The following is a 21,842-nucleotide window of genomic DNA, read 5'->3' as shown; positions in this document are numbered from 1 at the left end:
TTGACGTCTGTCATACGTCCGCGTAAAGTAATTGGACTAAATAGGAATAAGAGAAATATGACTAGGATGTACAAAACGTTTGACTTTCAAAGTGGTTAATATCATATGCGACCATGTGGTCATCGGCTTACGTGTATATATATGGATTTGAAATTTACAGAAAGGTGCCGATCGTGACAGTTCGAAGTTAGGAATGGGAGATTCCACTGTCGAAAAGATGGATTCCGTGGCGACAATGCAGGCAGTCATGACGACGGCTGTGCCCTTATCGAACTCAACTAGTAACAAAACGGGCAGTTGTCTGGCCCAAGAGAGCACCGAGTCGTTGAATGAACGATGTCGCGAGGCTGAGAGACGTGTGCTCTGTCAAGCGGATTGGAGAAATATGCGATTGAAAAGCGAGTGGCACTCCACTCCCGAGACAGTCCTCGTTAGGACATCTGATGAATCGAAGTCTAAATCAATCGACCAAAAGCAACGACAGGACGGCCCATTTGACGAGCAACGCGAAGTGGATCAGGACTCGCGAAGTGAACTCACAGATTCGCGTGAAGTACACGTTGGTTCTGAGAGCGATGAAATCGAAGACCGGATGAACGAAATCGATGGAGAGGTTCGACAAATGGCTGTCAGCTCCATGCTAAACAAAGTATGCATTCTCCTTTATCATGCGTTTTAATTCACTATGTCAAAGTGTTTGACACAAACATAATAAAGTGAGAAGATAACTGATAATCCTTGTTGGATATGTACTATAAAATCGGTTCTTACACGTTCGTATATTTATTACAGAATTAGCATGCGATCAAACGTAATTTCTATGTCAATTGAAGGACACATACTAGCCAAGGTACGCCTATTTCTAAGCGATATACAATGGAAACATTTTATTTGGCCTTCACGCTCGGCTCTGATCTTTTGCCTCAATCAATTGTGTTCCAGTTCACACACTTCTCACCGGCGGCTTCGCCAGATAATTCGACCTCAGGTTCGTCCTCGAATTGCAGCGATTTGGCCTCGCCTGTTCGAAGTAGCCCATCCATGTTTGGTATGCCACCGACTAAAAGTTACCACCATCTGCACGGCTACTGATCGACGTGGAATAAAGTCGCTAAAACGATCACTTCAGCAATGTTGTGAGGCAAATTACGGCAGCTGTACGATATGCGGAATAGTTACATCGTCAAATATTCCAAAAAAACTAAATACCAAAGTGCCTACCTCACTCAGTATCCATTACCCTTTGCATTTGTCGATTCCACTAAACCATTTGTAAACTCATCGCTCAGCCTATAACATCTCACCTGCTTGTAAAAGTCGTGTTTTATTGCTGAGGTAAGCGCGGTTTTTGCTTTGCCCCCCATTTTCGTTTTGTCTAATTATAATCGATCTGCTGAGCTGCATAACTTGTTATATTTGATGATTGTTTGTTATGGTTTTCGTACAATCGAATACCTGCTGCAACGTTTCCATTTCGTAAATATATCCTATTTATTTTTCCACATGTGTAAATATGCCATATAGTTAATCACATTATTATGGGATGGTTCTATCGTTTTCTAGCAACAGCTTCGACTGAATACGGTGAATGTTCTATCAGCTGTAAAATCAGTTTTCCCAATAGCCGTTCCATGCGTTCGTGGCGCCTGTTTTGTCTTGTACGGGATAGTTTTATTATGAGCACAGCGTGTTTCGCGTACTCTAGCATGTGTGGATTTCCTTATTCGACCCATGCCCCTAATTAATGCCTTATATTTGTTACCATCTTCAGGATCCCCTCAGTCCACGAATGTGCCACCCTCTAGTCATCATCCAACATTTGTGCTTCACAGCCAAAGCAGCATCACGTCGGGCAGCGGCACGCCTTCTGAGCTCGAAGACGCGTCCTTTATCGTCGAAGATCTCGAAGACCAGAAACTTCTTCAAGATACCTTTACCATTACCTGCCCTGCCGCCCTTGCGCTTTTTCACACCTTTGTCGCCTAATAACAATAGGATAATAATAATAATAATAATAATAATAATGAAAATTATTATACGAGCAAAAGTAATGAATATGGCTATACCGTCTTAGATGGGCCTGATTTACGCGAAAACCAAGTGCCCAGTTGCCGGTCACGGACGATGGTGCAATTCGACACAGTATTTACCAATGACGAGCTCCCCGATTTGTCATCAGTTGACAGCGACATTGTGACGGGTTCAACAGCGTCACTGCGTACACGAGCTTGTATGTAAAACTTGCTCCAATTGAAATTTCCTTTGGAGACCCTCATATCAAAAGCGTCTATGCCTTTCTATGGGATGTCTACGGCGAAGACATTTTTAGGCGCAGACGCTATCCCAACTAGTTCAGCATCGAGTGGGTTAATTTCCCGTACGGGAAAGTCTCAAACTCGGTCACGATTTAACGATGATGAAATGCGGGTGTCACCGCATCGGTGTATTGCCACTGGTAATGCACTATATTGTGGTCACACTCGGCGGGCCCTGTTTTCTAGGTGCGGACCCTCCACGCTGGGGAGGGTTTCCTTTCTGTTACCATTCAGGGCCCGCGTAGAGAGGCGGCGCTTAAGACCCGCGTGATCTTAATCGATCGAGGCCTGTTGCGGGTTCACTTCAAGGTGCGACTCGCAGGCTATTACGTCATCGTGGTAAAATGGGCTGCCAGGCAGGTGCCGGGAAGCCTGCTTTACCGTAGAATTGCCGATCAATAGGTCGTATTATAATACATTGCATCAAAAAACAGGGCACAAGAGGATGGAAGGGCTCCGACCTGATGCCAAGTGTTAAAGCTTTCAAAAATACATGCCTACACACAACCAGGGCGATACACAATAGTCAGATACTGACGTACCATTCTCAAGGATAATACAAAAAAATACATACAAACAGGTGTCTACATTTTTATTCGATTATCTAGGATATTTTGAATAATAATAACTATTGTGGTCAAAAGAAATGGCCAATAGAAGGGTGAGTAGCGTTCTCTTCTGGCTAAGTATGATTGTTGCCCCCTTGTAAAATTGTCATGCAATATAAAGGAAATAGCCGAGTTGACGTGACATTACACCCCTGTGTCTGCGGGGGTCTAAGGGTTAGACGATGGCGTAAAAAAAATGACTCATACTTGACATGTATGTACGTGCAAAGAAAACAAATAGTTGGTGCAAACTGAATAATAAATGTTCTTATTCAGCTTGAATATCATCATTTAGTTATTATCATTACTTATCGATACACCTAGTATTTCTGTGACATCGGCAACGTAAATACGTATAAGCGTGTCGGCAAATTTAGTTTGATTCACCCGTTCCTACGTACAGTAAGCCCGGGGCAACCAAAAGCAGAATATGCAGCTAACGTTTGACTCTGTACAGAGGTACAGAGCGAACTTCGTGCTATAACGAATGAAACAATGGTCACACGAATATTTCAGAAATGATTCACAGCCTGTATCTGTCCTGTGTGATACGCGTTGTCTGCGTCCATACTAATTTATTCATAACATCGGAATGTAAACAATATTCAGCCTGATCTTAGGACATCACTTACCTAGAGCCCTGTACAAAAAGTTACAAACTGCGTAATGCATAGCTAGAAGGAGCTGCCCAACTTAATTTGTCATATGCTTAGTGTTAGAAGAACTTCTAACTTCGTACGTGTTCATGCCGATATTAGAGCCGCAATATTTTCACGCATCGCATTTTTAATTTAATACAGGCTATCCAGATTGGCAAATACGGAATCAACAGTGGTGCAGCTTAGACTGAACATTGTGTTTATTAACAACTATTTTATATAAATGAGGTGTCAATTTGTTGTCTAAACATTTACCTTGCAAAATATTCGAAAAATGAGAAAGAAAAAAAAAAGAGGATGACTCTGCATACATAGAAATATCTATAAATAGTTGCGAGGTATATTAAGACGATCTATAGAGAATATCATTTATATAATAGTATGATAAACTGTACTTTTTGAAGATACGCGCAATGTTACCTTTACCTAGCATGTCTAACCTGTTTAGTTAGTAACACGAATACAAATGTATTAATAACGACAGCATTTTTTCATGACGAAAATGTGATTGTTTAAGTCTGTGATTTTTTTATTGAATAAATGTACATTTTTGAAGGGGTAAAAGCTTTGTGGACAATTTTTTCGCGTTTGTGGGAAAAAAACAATAAAAGAAAAATATTTTATAAAACGCTCTATAATGAGGCAAAATAACAAACCGACATAACTAACATTGATTCCGCTATCGAAACTCCAAGTTGAAGTTGCCGTTCAATTAAGTGTAAATGTATTTATGTACGCTTCAGCGTATAAACATATAAACACGTTGTGTTGTATTTATATGTAAATATACAGATTTAGGTATGGGATACAGGCGTTGAAGAACAGCGCTAAAAAATCAACTAAACTAGAAACAAAAAGAGAATCAGTGATATCTCTATGCAATACGCATAAATAAAGCCCATATACATATGTATGCATATAACCAGAGATAAGTGTGAGTTTTCTTAAATAGAATACTCGGGACGCGTATACAAATCGACTATGCAGGTGTGTCCGAACAGATAACACGACAAATCGCAAAAAATTATGGGTAAATAAGAGGTAGCTCAAGTTTAAATTTTTGTGTTTATTTTGATCTTCAATAAAATATCGTTTAAAATACTGGGTGTTTTACCTGAAAATTTTGCATCACAAGGGACGGGCTCAGCAACGGTAACCTATTATAGCAGGTTTTATCCTGAACATTTGACAATGCCCTTAAGACGAGCCTCTTACTTTATGTGTGCGTTCTATGTGAAATTAACAGCACTAATTATATTGCAATACAACGTTTAAAGTCCATTAGATAGTATTCCCATGGAGGACGTACTACGCGTTGAAAACGACGATGCAGACCTGTGCTGCCAACATAAACTCAGTAAATTAACAAGGTATCCCGTCAACTGACTCCTTTAAAAACTTTGTCGCGCGTATTTATTTTTGACTACTCCATCTTCAGAATTTTAATTATTGCTTCATTTCATAATATTTATGCATCTTCAATAATTATCTCTTCTAAGGATTAGTGAAGATCGGTTAAAAGGCAAACATCAAAATGTAACCCTAATTTATTATATAGTTTACCGTCGTTCACCTCAAATTTAAGCATAGTGATTTCGAAAAGACCATGCGTTATAAATATCAACGCTTAAGCTTGGTATAAATCATGAAAAGTGTGCTGACCATTGCACAGGAAGGCCGGTACTTGATATATAAAACGCCGATGAATGTAATTTGACGTTTCTCCAAATGTAAGTAGTATCTCTATAACCTGTATATGCCAGTATGTATTTTTTTTTACATATAAAAGGTGTTCCTTGGGCTACCCTCAATCTGGACTACCTCTCGACTTTCTCGCCTTGGCGTCGTTTAGACAATGCTAAACACAAAAGCCAATAGTTCTTCTTCCGCAAGGGATATTCGCTTAATCGACTGATGAATGGAGACGGACAAACTGTTACGAACAACAAGGACGTATGAAAAGTTGCGCGGTTATAAGGCCGCGTACGAGCACGTTATGACTTCCCGTAGTGTTGTCTCTAGAGAAGCTGTTAACAAGCCATGGATTCGCTGTTGAAGTGTCTGACTATGGCTATTATAAATAGCTAATGCAAATGCCACCATAGGCGATCATACGCATATATATACATATAAGCTCTAGGGTGAATTAATCTACGCTTTTCAATTTAACATCATTGATTTTTAACGGAATCTTTGCTTCTGCCATACTACATCAATATTCACAGAAGAATTTCTATCATAATTGTCCATTAATAAGGTTGTACTAAGTAATATATATATATATGTGTATATATATATACAGTTAATGAGATAGACGTTCTTCGCCGAGACGCAGTGCGCAAATGGTGGCCATTAAAATAAAAGGTGCGCCCCTTTTTTAAGCGGACTATGTAATACTAGGGTATATTCATGGATAAGGGGAGAAAGACTTCGATAGCAAGCGTGAGACCTGGCTTCCCTGTCAAATCCTTGTCGAAGGCATCATTCGCTCCGTGGCTAAGAATTCTGAATTCGAAAATTATGATACTCTGGAAAAGAGTCCTACTTACCATGAGTTTAACTTAACTCAGAATACATGACAATAACTTATGTGTAACATAACTGAACTCTTCAAGAAGACCATGCGATGGTTGAGTGAAGGCAGGCGTCGTATACGTAATACCAAAGCAAGATACACTGTTTGCAAATTCTAGGATCAGTAGATCCGCAGCAGACGTCATATCATAAATCAACTTCCGTTTCAAAACGTAAGTTATATGAAAATGCAGTACGGTTTTCCCGATACATCTATAGCACATTAGTTCTTCGTTTGTAATCCACTTAAGCGTACAGGCTCTGCCGTACACTGTACAGCTCACATCGGATTGACCCTCATGAGAGCTTGGTCGACTTCACACTATCTTTGCTAACAGAAATCCAGAATTTTTAGTCACATTCAGAACTGTTTGGAAGATCCACGTATGCCTATTGGAAACATTACTTACTGTGTAGATGCTAATTGATCAAGCAAAGTAAAAAAAAATCTGTATATGCATCATCTGCCCGCATCGACTTCGGGTTTCGTTTGGTAGGCAGATGAAAACCTCTCAGTTGACAGACTGTTTAGAATGGCTTCTTAAGGCAAACTTCAGAGAGCAAGTTAAAAGCGAAATCACTTCCATGATGGAAAAAGATGTCGTGACGAATCTGCTCTGTCGCCTTGCAGCACATTTGGGATGAATCCAGAATAGTAGGTGCTTCTTCAATCAAGGTTATTTCTTATGGATGTACAGTATTTGCTCTAAAACTTTTCTAAATTAAGATGTTTAGCTGATTTTCCAATACGTCTTCGGTGATGACTGCACGAGAATGATTAGAAAAATGGGCGTGGTGTCGTAAAGTATGACGAAGAAGAACGAACGATTTCTCCGAAATTGTACCATGCTGTAAAAACCAACGATGCGAGGACGTTACCATCGACTGCTATTGATTCGACCTCTTTGAACACAAGTCTCATATAAGCTTAATATCTAAGCGAGCGAGTTTTATTTAAGTAGCAATTTTTATCAAATAAATGCGGTAGAACATTTAAACATTTATTCCGTTGATGATAAATTTGCAAATAAGGACGTTTGAAATTACAAAAGAACACCCTTTAAGCAATCTGATTTTACAGATAGATACGATTAAAAAACGTTTAGTAGCGTGTCAAGCAACCAGGTTGGCTATAAAACAGAAGTCTATCTAATGCTAATATTACGTTGTTGGCCAAAAACCCTCGACAAGTGCGGATGCCTTCCGTCGAAGGTTCCACGTTCAACTCACTTCCCACTTCCAACGTTTGCCTCATTCCGCCCCTTTTCCCATTGTAAGCGCGTGTGATTACAGGAATTAGAACGTTCTAAAAAGTACAACTGCAAGCATATTCTACTATGATAAATAGAAAATTTGTAAACAGGAACACGAATGTCTACGAGAGCGCTGGAACACGTATGGATAAAACAGAAGCTGCACGCTTTATTTCCGGTACATCCAAAAGTCATTTCTCTAAACCTTAAATCAAGAAGTTTTTACTAAATTTTTGCCGGATAGTAGTACTTTGTCATTTCTCTTTATAAAAAATTTAAAAAGGAACCACAATTTCATCGTACAATGTCTGTCAACGGAACAATCTTCACTCTGTAGTTTATATCTCCATAAACAAACGATACTAGAATTCGGGTCTTAAACAGGTTCCTTCCAGCCATTATCACGACTGTCCGGACACGACTTTCATACTAAGGAACAGTCACGGTTAAATGCGTTCGTCCGTGGCAATAAATCCACCTTCCAATTCAACTTCCAACGTCAATGTATTACGATACGTGCAGTAGTTTGCACCAGTTCGTGACACCAATGACGGCCGTCTAAGTCTAAGTTTCAGCCTACATGGTTAGAGCTGATTCAAAGCAGAACAAGCGCCCATAATCGGTGTCGCCCAACTGTTCATTAGCGTCCATTGTCATTTTACGAACCGTGCTTGTCAGCATACGTACGTTCAATGAAAATAACCTTTTCGAATCGAAACAGTTACGCTACCGTAAAAAACGCGACGCGTAAACACGTCCTGTGCGCCATTTACTCATACATTAAGAGCCTAAAATGGCTCACCGCAGTGTCTTATACACATTTAAGGTCTGATCTTGTTTCAGAACAGTTGCTAATGTTTCCGATCTGCTCGTGCATTAACGGTTGCCCGTTTGAACATACGAAGAATAGCATAAAAACATAGGCTGCCAATAACAGGTTGTCTGTCCTATTGTTTTCCACGCACAATTGACTTTGTGCGCAATTTCAATTCCATTGATTTGCATAACACAGATACTATAGATGGTTGTAGTGAAGTTGCATTTGCTTACCTCACACTGGAGGCCTCAGGCGTGTGCAATATATCAATCAGAGTCGTACCAACGTATATGCATATGGCGTTTGCGTGTTCGCTGGACAAGCTAAACGTACTTCACCAATGTCGAAAACTGCTGAACGATCATACATTTTTGCGGTATTTTAGTTGTCCTTATCGATTCAACATTTATGTTAAAATCGAAACGTTACATACGTTATACCTTCATCGTAACGGTGCTCTACTACTTAGTAATCACACTAGCAATTTCACTGACTTCATATTCCTGTATACTTGCTAGTATTATTAACAATTATGTTAGAAAGGATCAAAGAGTTTCGGTTATCGCCCAACTTTATTCAACCGTTATAACCGAACCGAAGGAACATTTATGTACAGCTTTCTATGGCGTTAATAGAACCCTGTCTGTTTGCAGAAATAAGAAGTTTTTCGGAACTTAATTGTCGGATTTGAATTGAATCGCGGTTGTTGCCATCGTTGGATTGTACACCTTGTCGACAACGATAGCCAAAATTGTACCTTGTGCGATGAGGACGAACAGCAAACCTAAGATTGACATTGACAGCGATCTAAAAATCAAAAGAAATATGATTTTACACAGAAGTTTATAAGCCTAGGGCTAGAGACGTAGCAAGGCCGCACGACTCCCGGTAGTTCTGTTACAAGCAAAACTACGAAATCACTTCCAGTGCAACCGTTGCGTGCCACCGGTTGGTGGCTGAACAACAGAGATAACATAAGTAAAGAGAACAGAAAGGAAAAAATTGAAGGTATGCCCAATTGTCCCCTGTGCTACGTGACAGTAGCAGTCGCCAACCTGATACGTCGCTCAGCCCAGTCACAATGATGTTCATCATCCTGGATTCGCAGTACCCCCTTCAATTCGTTGCCACGAAGAACCGGTTTCGCGTCACCTGCGCCCGCAGCACTCTGCGCTGTTGGAGGTCCCTCCCAAGCCTCGTCGTGGACAACCTCCACCGTCCTCTGTAATCCGGCATTTCCAGGCGATCCATCACCTCCACGAAGAAATTGTGGGGTCGGTCGCGCCATATCAGGAGACGGTGGCGGTACGTTTGGCGGAGACTGAGATCCCGCAGAAGCACAAGGGCTGGGAACGCGTTTCCCGGAAGCGAGCGGTAGAAAACTCATCTTTTTGTGCTTCGGGCACCAGCTGGATACGATTACCGTAGCTAGCGATGTCGTTATTATCAGTAAGTCAATAGTTTCTGACTAAAACAAACTGCAGCCATATGATAAAAACTGTTTTATAGAGCAATATTGTGTTATTACAGGTGGTGTTTTTTGCTATAAATTTCACTCTTGGTATCATTTTCCGTAGAGCACGAACGGCGGCATCGTTGGCATTTCCGAGACGCAAAAAAACTCGCTTTTGCAAATGGCTTATAGGGATGAAAGGCTCTTCTTGCCATTGATCTATACGTACTCAGTACTTTTTGGCGAGTTAGCAGAATATCGATGTGATTTAGCGTTTAGCTCCGTAGCTTCCCCATTTTTACGCTCAAGTTTCTAAGGGCTTGCTAAGCAAGGTTATTGATCAACTGGCAAGCATTACCTTACGTTGATCTATAAACCTTATTCCTTGACTTGGTTCGACTTATTTCAACGGTTGTTGAATTAACACGATTTCTTCAGGAACAGGTGTCTATGGAGGAAAACTAAGATAGAATTAAGTCTCCCCATGTAGCCAAAGCTCGCGAGGGCGATTTTACCCAAGTGATGTGGCGTATACTCAATTGTCATTTACAAGGATGAACTCTGTGGTCATCTTGCAAAAAATTTGGGCTAATGCAGTAAACGGTATCAAATCGGTCTATTCGCTAACAACAACGTAGCGTTATGGGAGCGACACCTGTTAAAGATGCGAAAAAACAAAATAAACGTCGCAAGCTTCCCAAAAGAGGACGGGGAAGAAGTAAAAAAATTAAAATACGTCAAATTCCGATAACGGATGCGGAATCTAAGAGTCATCAAGCAGAAAAAAAAGATGAGGTACCATCTTCACCACAAGTGACCGGAGAGGCCCCACCTGCTGAGCCTGAAAAACAGGAACTGCAGGAAAAGTCAGAAAAGCAGGCAACAACTGAAAGAACTTCGAACTCGGCAAAAGCTGAGACAAGCGAAAAGCATTTGTTTGTTGAGGAAGGGCCTGTACGTTTGGGGAATTCGCCCCTTTGCGCCACACATACCAGAGAGTATTTGATTTTCGTTGATGATTTAGAGAGGAAAGAAAGACAGCATTATGAAGATGTCAGGAAGTGAGTTTCAGAGCAGATCCTTAAGACTTAACTCTTTGGAGGGACGTGTGCAGTTGCAAGAAACAAAACATTTATGAAATGTTTTGTTTCTTAGAGTATTTATAGATTCAGGTGTTTTTAAGTAAGTCGATCACGAGGCTCGGCAAATTTCTAGTCCACGGAGCCTTTTTTACAAACACAATAACATCATAATACCTGGGTAATGAAAAACAGTTGATAAAAGCTAATCAAACAGTCAGCAACAGTGCACTGAGTTATTAGTAGAATTATATATATATATATATATATGGTAGTTTCTTGCCACAACTGTTTGGAGAAATGGAATTACTACTGGGCAGGTCGTTTCCCCTTGAAACGACGTTTCGTGACCAGAAGGCATCATATCCCTCTAGCCATCTGAATAAGAAAACATTTTTACCCTCCGACTGAAAAAAACGTAGCTTAGTGTGACTGCTGCTGCGTGAGTAGGCTGTCGTATAATGCACGTCAAAGAATAATTTACCCATGCTGACGTTTCAATTTGTCTAGCTAAATTATCTAAATGGTTATCATCACGATATGTGCAAAGCATATCTGGATTTCTATGCGACATTTTATATTGATTCGTTCAAAATGATATTAGGACCTGCAAGTAACCCAAGATGTTGATTTTGAATTGCTTTTTGGGGCAGGTACGCAGAGCAGTTTCTGCAGCTGGTGGCTTGCCTCCATTGTATGACGATCCTTCTCACGACCCTTATGCTGTACGTTTTTGCACAGTATATAATCGATCGATTAAAGCGCAGCTGAAGGAATACGCAAATCCATTGCGCTTTTTCCATGATTTTACAGGAAGCTCTTGCAAAAGACTTCCGTGCAGGGAGAAACTATATGCAGATTTAGTATCAATGAAGATCAAGCGCCGGGATGTGCAGATGTATTTCCTTTCGAACGTATTTCTGTTTCATATTTTGATTGTTGACTTGTTTACGTTAAGTAATAAAAACTAGTGTGTAATGTTTTTGTTATAATTCGCGATCTGTTTAGTTCGTGGGGGTATATCTATCTACTTTTCTTCGCTGGCTACTAAGAGTTTTCGGTATAAAGTATCTGTCCCCTTAATGTTGATAGATTCGATTTCATGGTTCCCCTTTGGGAAGAGCAGCGCAGAAGATCAAGCGATCCGACAGGTGATTCTACTCGCTAGAGGAAAGGATTTGTTTTCACCGTAGAGCGTAATCTTAATCCGCTGCAATCACTGGATACGATCATACCTCGCGGACACTGTATAGCTCAGATAAACTGCGATGGATCCCTTCTTAATTGACATCTCATGCTGAGGGTAATACCAATAACACGAATCCAGCATTACCCCAGACTGACGAAATAGCTGGAATGTAGCTGCAGGGCTTTTCTTCTCAAACATTTGAATGGAAATATGGGATACGACGGCGCGTGAACAGAATTCATTGAGATGGGTAGACGGGGTCGTACATGCAACAAGGCATGAAATTAGTCGCGTTTCAGTGGGATAACGGCTATGCAGAATCAAAGACTGGCACCGTATGCACAGTCGAAAGCTTCGGACTCCGGGTCCGGAAATTTTTTTGGAAAACGTTTGCTGAAAAAGTGCGTTCAGTTTGTGCTGTATAAAGGGTTATCTTCGAACTATACTATAAAAGAGGCTATTGGATTTTGTGCCTATCAGGAGTATTGGGCGTCGAGGTTACAGGTACATTCAGCTTCAATTAAAGTAGATAAGGACGTGCCTAGTTCCATATTAACAAATTCAAAGTTGAGTTCACAACGCAGTAGCTATAGGCGCGTTCACGGCATCATTGCAATAAACTCACGATCTTACTAGGATATCATTCCACCAGAGTTACCAATCATTACTGGAATATGCAAACTAAATATGATTATTGCATAAATTATATTTCAGCATTATAACAGTAACAAATTAGATGAATCAAGGGCATGCATTTTAACTGGACAGTTGCCATGAGATAAAGGGTCAATGCAACACCATCTCTAAGGAACCATCACCGGATGTCTTTAGAATTGTCTCTATATAATGGATTCGTTCGATCATGCAAAATTCGTATATACGATAAGCATAGAAAAATAACTTCTTTGTGATAGCTGGGCTGTTGGATCAGTTAAACAGAAGACCCTTCAATAGGAAAACGGGTTGCTCATAGACTGACTTCACTAAGAGAATACAGATATTGTAAATTGGGAAATAACAACTAGGATTTCAGAGTAATTGCAGTTAGCTGCAATTACTCTGAAAATGCAGTACGTCTCTAATCAGAGCATTGTGTCACGAGCATTAATACTGATATAGGTTCATGAAGGAACTGCAAACGGTAGAAGAGCATAACTGCAAGGGGATTACTATTAGTGCAGGCTCGGCGTAACACCTACGGCAAAGTAGGCACAGAGGTTCGTCCATTATACCGGGTTGGAAGTTTAAAAGAAAGTGTAATCTAGGACTTACTTCCGCTTTGAAAGCGTTCTTTATACTCTATCAGTGTATTGTAACGGTATCGTCGTACAGGTACAATTTTGAGTCGAAAATATTCAAAGGTATTCCGGCTGGAAAACAGCGCATTTTCGATACAAAATGGTATCCTTTTTGTACAAAATGGTATCCGCTGCCTAGAAAATAACCTTAGCTCTGGCCGATCGTCTGAGCTTGATAAGGACAGTTGTGAAGAAGATCAGGGAATTGGCCGAAAAGAAAGGCTGTAGCCATGCGATTATCCTTAACGACGTCCGTTGGATTTCTTAAGGCTCTTATAGGTTAAGTTAGTTATAACCTTTAACAAAGGACTACAACTTAACACTGCACCTCAACATCTCGCTCGTATTGAGCCTGAACAATGACGAAAGAACTTAATGTCACAGGAAAGAAAGTGTGGTGTTTTCTATTCAGTAAAAACTCATCAAATGCGGTTCATATCTTTCCTGTTTCATAGAGTGTTACTATAACGGGAGCAAATCTATCCGTTTTTGCAATAGAATTTCTCAGAATGCAAAATTTGTTTTTTGAGCTCTACGAATAGGCGCAACGTTGAATTCGAGGAGAAATCTTCAATATTTTTTAAAGTAATGATTTTCCTACGCGGTTGATAATTTATGCAACATTAACGTATGCGAGTAATTTTGTCCTGGAGGAAGTTCCCTTTTTCCCTTAGAAGAACGTAATAATAATTTGCAAAATAATTGATGAATGTAAATCATCTCGATATATATATATATATATGGTCGGATGAATATTTTCTTTTGGGTAGCTACTTTTTATCATAGAAAGTAAAACTTATTTAGGCGCGTTGCCCTTTTTTGACATTTTGTTCGATACCCGCTGAGGATTTATGAGAAGTTTATATTGAAAAGCTTTTTTTTCGAACTTCAAATTATGAGCGTTGGCGATCTTTCTTCGGTTTTTATAGTAAAACGTGAACCAATGCAGTACATATTTGACTGGGCGAATATTTTTTCAGAGGTTGTTTCCTTTTCCCATAGAAGATATGATGGGTATGGTTTTTATCGAGGTGCTAATTTAGCATTTTTGCTTTTTTTAGGCGATCGATTAAAAATGTTGGCTAAGGTAGACCATCCTCTCCTGAGATTGTCTTTTGACCAAGTGGCAACCGAATGTTTTTATCGAAGTCGTCTTTGATACTACTCAGAAGCTTTCAAGAAGCCGAACATAATTACTGCATATGGTCCTGTACCAAAATCTGTTCTTAGGCTGAAAATTTGATATGATGTTTCGTGAAGGTGCTGCCTTCGTGTGACGAATGAATATGTATTTATACCTAGAATGGATACCTCGACATGGAAATAGTCGAAAGCTTATGGAGGGCTTGACTTCGCTCATGTGTGAGTAAAACTGAAATCTGTTCCAAGGAAATTTTGAATAATTTTTCAAGCGAAAATGTCTGTCAATAGAAAAATTGCAGCGAGTGAATATTTTGGCTAGCTATGTTTTTTACAAGAAAATAAAATACCAATATGCCAAAAACGTTCTTCTTATGTAGAGTACCACTTTATTCATGCCATTAATCAACAGATATCTACGCATGCATTATATATCATTTCACCATTGCGCAATTGTGAAAACCTCACTAGAAGTATCGGATCGGGTCTATAAAAATGAGGCGAGAATGCGTTTTTAGTTGCTTTCGAGTCGTTTCTTGAGCGAATTATCACCGAGTGTGGATAGAAAGGCGGTTAATTTTTTTTTTTTTGGAGGTGATTTTTGTAAAAACGACCTCTCCTAATTCATTTTCAGAGAAAACGTAAAAAATGCGTAATGATTTGTTATCAAAAAAAAGCTAGAGAACAATCACAAAATTTGCTGACGTCTAAGAAATTGAATCATTTCCGACCTAGACACACCAAATATTTGTCTTTGTTAAATACAAAATACGTCACTATTTAATTTACAAAATGGTTTTAATTAAAAAAATTCTCAAGCCTTGGTGACGTCCCACCATTTTTTACATCTTACAGACACGAAACAGTTTCGTCTTCTAGATGAATCTAAGTTTTTTGGCGACCGTATTAAAACAGACATATTTTATATTTTGTATATTTTATAGAAAAATCGAATGTATGAAATGCTACGGAATCACAGGTAAATAACAATTTATTCCGACATTTACGACGTCGTTTACAAAGGCAAAAACGAAAGTGCTATTTGCCTCTGTACAAAAAGGTCACCGCTAGTCGGATTGGTACAATTTGAAAGAGGCTGTGGTCTACGTTCGAACTCGGGTGTAAGCAGACTTCGTTTTGTGCTGGAATCCAGCCAGCTGTCTGACGGAATGCCTAGCGGCGATACCGAACGTAAAACTCTAAACATAAAGGTTCCTGAAACTAAGCAGAGTGATTTGTACTACTCACTAAAGAGCAGACTCGAGTCAGTAGCACCTCAGCTTTTTAAATAGGCATATGTTTACAACCTGTTTAAATCAACTTCAAATATTTTTGAAAAACGAAAACGTGTCTGGAAAGTTGAAATCCATTTTTTCGGTGAGTAATGTAGCAATATTGTATTGCTAACATAAAAAGACAGTATATATTTTGTTGAAGATTTTTATGTGATAGCGCTTGAGGTATTACGTGTTACCTCATTCCAATCCAGTTACGAGTTGCAATACAAATACGTGGGAAGTTCAACCTCACCATCGGTCAAATATCGTCTGCTCGGATTTTGTCAGACGCCTCGAAGTAGTCCCTTCTATGGTATACAATGTATGTAAGAAACATCGGCAAATCGCTCTCTTATGCGCTTAGTTTTGTACTTCTAACAAATAAAAAAACCTGTAAGTATTCACCATTCGTAAACGATGCATGCGTGGCGCTCTCATAGGCAACGAATTAGCCGACAAGTGTTTTATACTAGGCATTTGCATTATATGTCAAACGAGGTACGCCCAAAATTGGCTATTAAATACATTCTCAATTAAGCGGAAAGGGTGACAGGGAATCTGCTTATGGACAAGGAAGTGCAGAATTTGCGCCCATGTTATTGCATAAGCCATATCAAAATCGCTGATTGTTTCTGTTGAGGACCCCTTGAGTAAGGTTAAAGTGATCAGTTCTATTCACTTGACTGAATGTATGATTCGAAAAAAATAATTTTCCGCTACATTTTTTTCTACTAATGACTTTTGTACCTGAATTTATTTGGTATTCACGTAATTTGCATTTGAATATTGATTATCTATAGCTGCGAGATAGTGAACTCCGTATTGGGTTATAAAGTTGCCGTATCGCAACGTCACTGTTACCTCGCTCGGGACCTAATATCAGTACGTAAAAGGCGTTATCAGCGAACTGGTGTTTTTGTTGTACTGATAGTGATTTTTTTTATTCGATACCGATAGCAGAGCTCATTCTTAGGACAATGTGCCAGGAAATATTTAGGCCGTTGCAAACAGCTTTCTCAATCCCGCTGTTAAAATAAGAGTTCATAGGCTAATATTGCAGGCAGAACGTAATATCTTGCTCTTGTAGTTTTTTTCGGACCGGCTGGGAAACCTATCACAGACAACGTATAAAAGTCGTAAAACTTAACAGGACCGCTAACTATAATGTATCATACTAATACATGTTATAACTGAAAAATAAGCGCCTACACAGGAAAAAACTATTTGCTGAAAGTCATGTTCTTTGTTTAACGGTAAAAAAAAAATAGATTTCATTATAAACCAAACAAATTCAGTGTGCTTTTTAAGCTTCATTGAAATGCTAAATTTGAGATGGTATTAACTAGTCTATTTACATAATATTTTTACTTGCTGCCATGCATCTGAGTATTATATATATATTTATTTCAATAGGAGAACAGAGGTTCAAAGTAGTTTTGTGTCACCTTAGTCCGCTCCGTCCGTTCTTGTTTAGGGACCAAGTCGAGTGATATTTACCCTATAAAGGCATAACTTAGCTCAAGATAATAGGCGCTGAAACTTATTCGCAGCGCTGACTCACACTGCATTATTATAGTACACATTGAATACTTACCATGATTAAAAAACGCTTGCTAATTAAGCATCGCCTGTCAGCTTACTAAGGATGTGGCATATCATTGTTGCTCAGAAGTTTTGCCAAAGGTCAGAGGTCTCGCAAAAGCCAGATCATTAACGAAGCTTACCCATTAAAGGGCTTTGGGTGCAAAAAACAGTGGTGCCCCCATCAGTCAGTGTCAAGCTTTGCTACGCCTAAATTATGAAACTCAGCCCATTGTACTGATTAGGCAAGTGATGTAAAAATGCGTACAACAGTTAGTATTTGGTATTGAGACCATTAGATATTGTTTCAGACTGCTGGCTATTTGTATGTGCAAAATCCCCGGGCTTTAAATGCTGCGGGAAACAGGTGAGATCTCCAATATGTCCTCTATGGCAGTTTGCAAAAGAAAGTGAATAATCGGTAAACGTCAACAACTTTTCGGTAAATTCTATCAATACATTCCGATCAAACACTCCCTTAAGCACCGCCTTAGAGATAGGCATCAATACAAAAGAAAAGCGAACCATCTTTAAACAATCTGAATTTCTAAACCATTTCGATAATTGCAATTGCATGAAGATTTATAAAATGAAATTTGCAGCCACAAAATGCTACCAGTTTACGAAAAATAGGTGTAACAAAACTTATATATTGCTATTTTTTCTAACCCAAACAAGTCAGAGTTTGGTTGAAACTTCTTTTTAGTAAGTTGTTTCACGTTTTGAGAAAGATATACGCGGTGATTTTGTGTACCTCTATTTTCAGTTTTGTCCAAAATCCAGACTTTAACATGCCTCTAAGATTAGCAGGCAAATGTGTTAGCCACTAATTTATCACGGGACAGGTTTTTGGCCAAACAGCGCAAAGGTAGTTCAATCAAATTTGTCGCTCAGTGCGACAAACCCCTGGCCGCTTGCCGACATTGCACGATTGCGCTATGGTATACAAAGCATCCGCGTTTCATATTCAGTCTACCCTATCCATGAAGTTATTGTCAATCAATTACCGTTACTCCCATTTGCTGCACCCAGCCCGTTACGCATCCTGATTTGAAGGAGGCTTGCGAACCACATCAATTCAAACGTTGACATTCGACGAAGCGCCTTTGCTAATACCATTACTAACCGTTTTGGCTGTACCAACTATACATACGAATTTCCTATGATGTTAATATAGAATTCGGATAAAGTTTATCTAGACATATCATACTACTATTTCAAATAGCCCTGAAGTAAAACATGCAAAATTTTACCGGACGCGGACTGTTTTTTTGCGGGACCCTCTTAAATGAAATGAAACTAATAAGTTGGCCCAAATTAACTATGAAAGTTACTCAACATAAACAGTTTTAATTAGATCACCAAGATATTTACGCTTTTACCAACATCTTCTCCGGTAGACCTTACTTAGTATCTGTGCAGCTAGTAAGGTACTTGCTAAATGAGGATTATCTACAGAATAAAAACACAGCAACGCACACATTTGATAACGCACACTTAATGCATAGTTTAAATGAATTTGTTAACAAGGCAAAATTAACACTTTCTTGAAAATTTTATATGCAACACTCTTTATGAAATATAAGGCCTTGTAAATCCATTTGTGAAAAAATGCCAAATGTGTAGAGCTTGAGGTAGATACAGATTTATTTTTATATACCAACATCTCTTAACATGCTAAAAATCAGCTTAAACTGCTTTAACATCTTACAGCATGAAAGTATCATTTGAATTTGCACGATCTATTTTACGAGGAAGTGTTGGCGTTAATTAAAGTTTTACAACTTGGGTAAGTATTTTGCCTGCCGGTTTCTGGAGCACACCAAATGTCTGAAAAGGGAGTTTAGCTGGCGTCTGTGGCACAGGCTGGAGTCGATAGCGAAGTAGCAACTTGGCTAGGGTAAGTTTGATTTCCAGTTGAGCAAACCTGTAAGAAATATTTATGAAATAAGTATGTCTAAAACTTGTGAAAAGCCTACCTGTAGCTAGGCGTGTTAAGTCAACGAGGTTCTTGACAAAAGAGGAAATGTGTCCCTGGCTAAAGGATTGAAACATAAACACCACATCAAAATATGTGCTGTATATATTTTTCACTTTGCGGATGAATGGTGCATGTGTCGAAAATAGGTGCTCTTAGTATACATATAGGCTACTGGAGGTTTCTGATCATGTTGAAAGCTTTATACATTACCTCATTCCGAGACAGTTGCGGGGTCCGTTTCCGAAGGGTTGATATGCCGCAGGGTCAACTTCATTATTTAAGAATCGTTCGGGTCGGAATTCGTGGGGATTTTTGAAGTAGTCTTCTCTATAATGTACCGTATCCGCCGGAAACACTAGCAAATCGCCCTTCTTTATACTCAGCCCTACGTTTTTAGCAAAATAAAAATCTTGTCAATATTAGTTTTCCCATAAAGAAGATACACACAGCATTTATCATAATTGGCAAGATAGATAATGAATCGGCTAACAGGTGCTTAATAAATGAAGCATTCTTGTCAAATGAAGTATACTGAAAATAAGTCATAAAACAAACCATTTGGCAATTTGACATCGTGAAGCGCTAATCTGGTAATACGGTATACCGGCGAATACATCCTAAGAGTTTCTTTGATGACGGCCTCCATATAGGGAAGTTTCTGCAGTGCCTCAAAATTGATATCATCCTTAATATTTTGTTGAAGTTCCACTCGCATCTTGTTCTGTACCTCAGGATTTCGCATGAGCACATGGCTGAGTGACGCTAACGTACTTGACGTAGTTCCATATCCTGCAATCATTACTAGCCAGGCATTTTGTACTATTATGTTATCGCTAAATCCAGTCTTGACAGTATGAGACGAAGCCGATCGAAGTTTCCCTGTCTTGTCTGCATCGTCGTCCATTGTATGTTTATCTACGGCAGCCTCCTGGTACTGTGCATCGATCAGTAGCTGCAGAAGATCATTCGGCTTCTCGTTTAAATTCTGACGTCTTGATTGTATCACCTTTGCACAGTCGGCCATAAGTGCTGTGTTGGGGTTTGAGAATCGATCGGCCTTGTTAAATAGAAGTTCAATAAACAAGCGCGCCCATGGAACAAGCCAGAACAGGTAAGGAAATGACAATAGGACCCCTAGGACTATGCTATAGTTCATTTCGAAAAGACCATTAATCCGAAGTAGTACTGGATGATCAGGATTTTTAAGCACCCCATAATTAACACCTAGAGCTGTTCGACAGATTGTATCAAGAGTCAAGGTTTGGAAAGCTCTGTAGATATCAATGGGTTGTCCATTTGCGGCAGCTTTTTCCAGGAGCTCTTGAAATTCGTCCACAATTTCGGAAACACCATTAGTAACAGTTTTCAGTTTACTTATTGTAAACGACGGCGTCAAGGCGGACCGCGCATGCTTCCATTCCTGTCCGTTAAGTTCAATCAATGTTTTATTACGTGGATTTGGGCCCATAACTTTGCCACGATCCGTGAACGAAGTAAATTTTTTAGTTTGAATCAACTTAATAATTTCCTTATTACATATGGCTAAGACGGGTATCGCGCCGTTAAAGAAACCAAATACTTCACCATATTTCTCGTACCACTCACGATAACATGCCACCTGACCCTTGCGGTAGATTTTAAGTCCGTTACCGAATAAAAAATTCGGTTTGGGGCCCGGTATGTTTCTTTTTGCAAATAGTCGGAAATGCTCTCTTCGTCTACGGACCCACAGACAAAGCAGGACGAATAAAATTGCAATCAGGTAAATCGTCATAATGGTGGTAACTAGTTCGAAATGCGCTGTGCCGTGTTAGTCTGTGCTCGCTTTTCGACTGTCTGCGACAGAGTGGACACCCTGTTATATGTTATAAAGCCACCGCTACGCTGCTTACTGTTGGCGACACTATTGGGAAGCCAGTACACACAAGCTGCTGTTTCTTGGCTAACAGTCATCTTTTCTTACTCCAGGCAAAACTTCGCCTCCTATTTTCCGTTATCACTTGAGTACATGAGGTACTTACTAGTCCAGATTCGGAATTCCATCTGCTGCTAAACAAGCCAAGGTAAAAGATTATATTATAGTCTTAAAAAGAGGTTGTAAGAGGCAACGGGAGTGAAAGCAGGAGAACGCTAAGAAGGCTGTATAACACAAGCAAGTGAAATGTCACGTTTTCAAGGTTACTGAACGAGTTGATGCGTGCTTTTTGCAATAATTTAAAGAAGCTTTTATTGCACTGAACATAGTGACTAACTATTTCAATTAATGAGGCCGCCTTTTGAATTTGAGCAGGTGAAGCTTATACGTATCTAATGAAAATACTTGGCTTTTCAAATGTATTCTGCTAGTTTTTGCTTTTTTTTTTCATCTACATTTGTTATATGTTATATGTCGCCACCATCATTAGCGGAAAGACTCTATTTTACTGGTACCTTAGAAGACCGTTAAGTTGCTATGGGAAATTACAGCAGTTTGCACGAAAATATCGAGATCTCGTCCATTCCGATCAATTATTTTACTATGTATTTTTACGACTGGAGAAAGGCTCTTACTTAGTTCACTTCATGCATTTTCTTACTCAATTAATTACTTTTACTTTTTTTTTAATTTACTTACTCAA

The 21,842-nt window shown here is 39.3% G+C and overlaps 4 protein-coding genes across 22 annotated transcripts in view; 2 read left to right on the top strand and 2 right to left on the bottom strand.

Annotated features, from left to right (window-relative positions):
- The window catches only part of LOC111247049 (uncharacterized), an 88,128-nt gene extending 83,445 nt beyond the window's left edge, over nucleotides 1–4,683 (top strand). For 16 of the 18 annotated variants that reach the window (XR_015322695.1, XR_015322705.1, XR_015322697.1 and 13 more), the window contains 3 exons: nucleotides 161–649; nucleotides 943–1,335; nucleotides 1,772–4,683. Coding sequence is in view for 1 of the 18 variants with exons in the window: in XM_086982237.1 (XP_086838363.1) it covers nucleotides 161–649; nucleotides 943–1,092 (639 nt within the window). In the remaining 17 variants the exon portion in view is untranslated. Of the gene's footprint in view, nucleotides 1–160; nucleotides 650–792; nucleotides 851–942; nucleotides 1,336–1,771 lie in introns of those variants that run through there. The other 2 variants (XR_015322701.1, XM_086982237.1) reach the window with 2 other exon arrangements.
- A 4,102-nt stretch (nucleotides 4,684–8,785) lies between these two features.
- LOC111246684 (uncharacterized) lies at nucleotides 8,786–9,737 on the bottom strand. Its single transcript, XM_022796683.2, has 2 exons — nucleotides 9,282–9,737; nucleotides 8,786–9,033 (listed from the first exon to the last, which is right to left on the bottom strand). The coding sequence occupies exons 1-2, from the start codon at nucleotides 9,611–9,613 to the stop codon at nucleotides 8,901–8,903; spliced, it is 465 nt and encodes a 154-aa protein (XP_022652418.1). The 5' UTR covers nucleotides 9,614–9,737; the 3' UTR covers nucleotides 8,786–8,900.
- Nucleotides 9,738–9,740: 3 nt separating this feature from the next.
- LOC111246683 (uncharacterized) lies at nucleotides 9,741–14,676 on the top strand. Of its 2 annotated transcripts, none has more exons than XM_086982339.1 (2): nucleotides 9,741–10,740; nucleotides 14,307–14,676. In XM_086982339.1, exons 1-2 carry the CDS (start codon nucleotides 10,322–10,324, stop codon nucleotides 14,329–14,331), a joined length of 444 nt encoding a protein of 147 aa, XP_086838465.1. In that variant the 5' UTR covers nucleotides 9,741–10,321; the 3' UTR covers nucleotides 14,332–14,676. The 2 variants fall into 2 exon arrangements, 1 of the variants encoding a protein (XP_086838465.1); XR_015322878.1 differs by lacking the exon at nucleotides 14,307–14,676 and adding an exon at nucleotides 11,412–11,959 and having other exon boundaries at nucleotides 9,881–10,740.
- Nucleotides 14,677–18,866: 4,190 nt separating this feature from the next.
- Nucleotides 18,867–21,279, bottom strand: LOC111246682 (cytochrome P450 3A14-like). Its single transcript, XM_022796680.2, has 3 exons — nucleotides 19,780–21,279; nucleotides 19,435–19,609; nucleotides 18,867–19,170 (listed from the first exon to the last, which is right to left on the bottom strand). Exons 1-3 carry the CDS (start codon nucleotides 20,996–20,998, stop codon nucleotides 19,014–19,016), a joined length of 1,551 nt encoding a protein of 516 aa, XP_022652415.1. The 5' UTR covers nucleotides 20,999–21,279; the 3' UTR covers nucleotides 18,867–19,013.
- Nucleotides 21,280–21,842: the final 563 nt, after the last annotated feature.

This window comes from Varroa destructor, unplaced genomic scaffold (assembly GCF_002443255.2).
Source record: "Varroa destructor unplaced genomic scaffold, Vdes_3.0 BEIS01000003.1, whole genome shotgun sequence".
Taxonomy (NCBI): domain Eukaryota; kingdom Metazoa; phylum Arthropoda; class Arachnida; order Mesostigmata; family Varroidae; genus Varroa; species Varroa destructor.
Note: the sequence above shows the minus strand (reverse complement) of the source record. Positions and strands in the feature narration are given on the sequence as shown.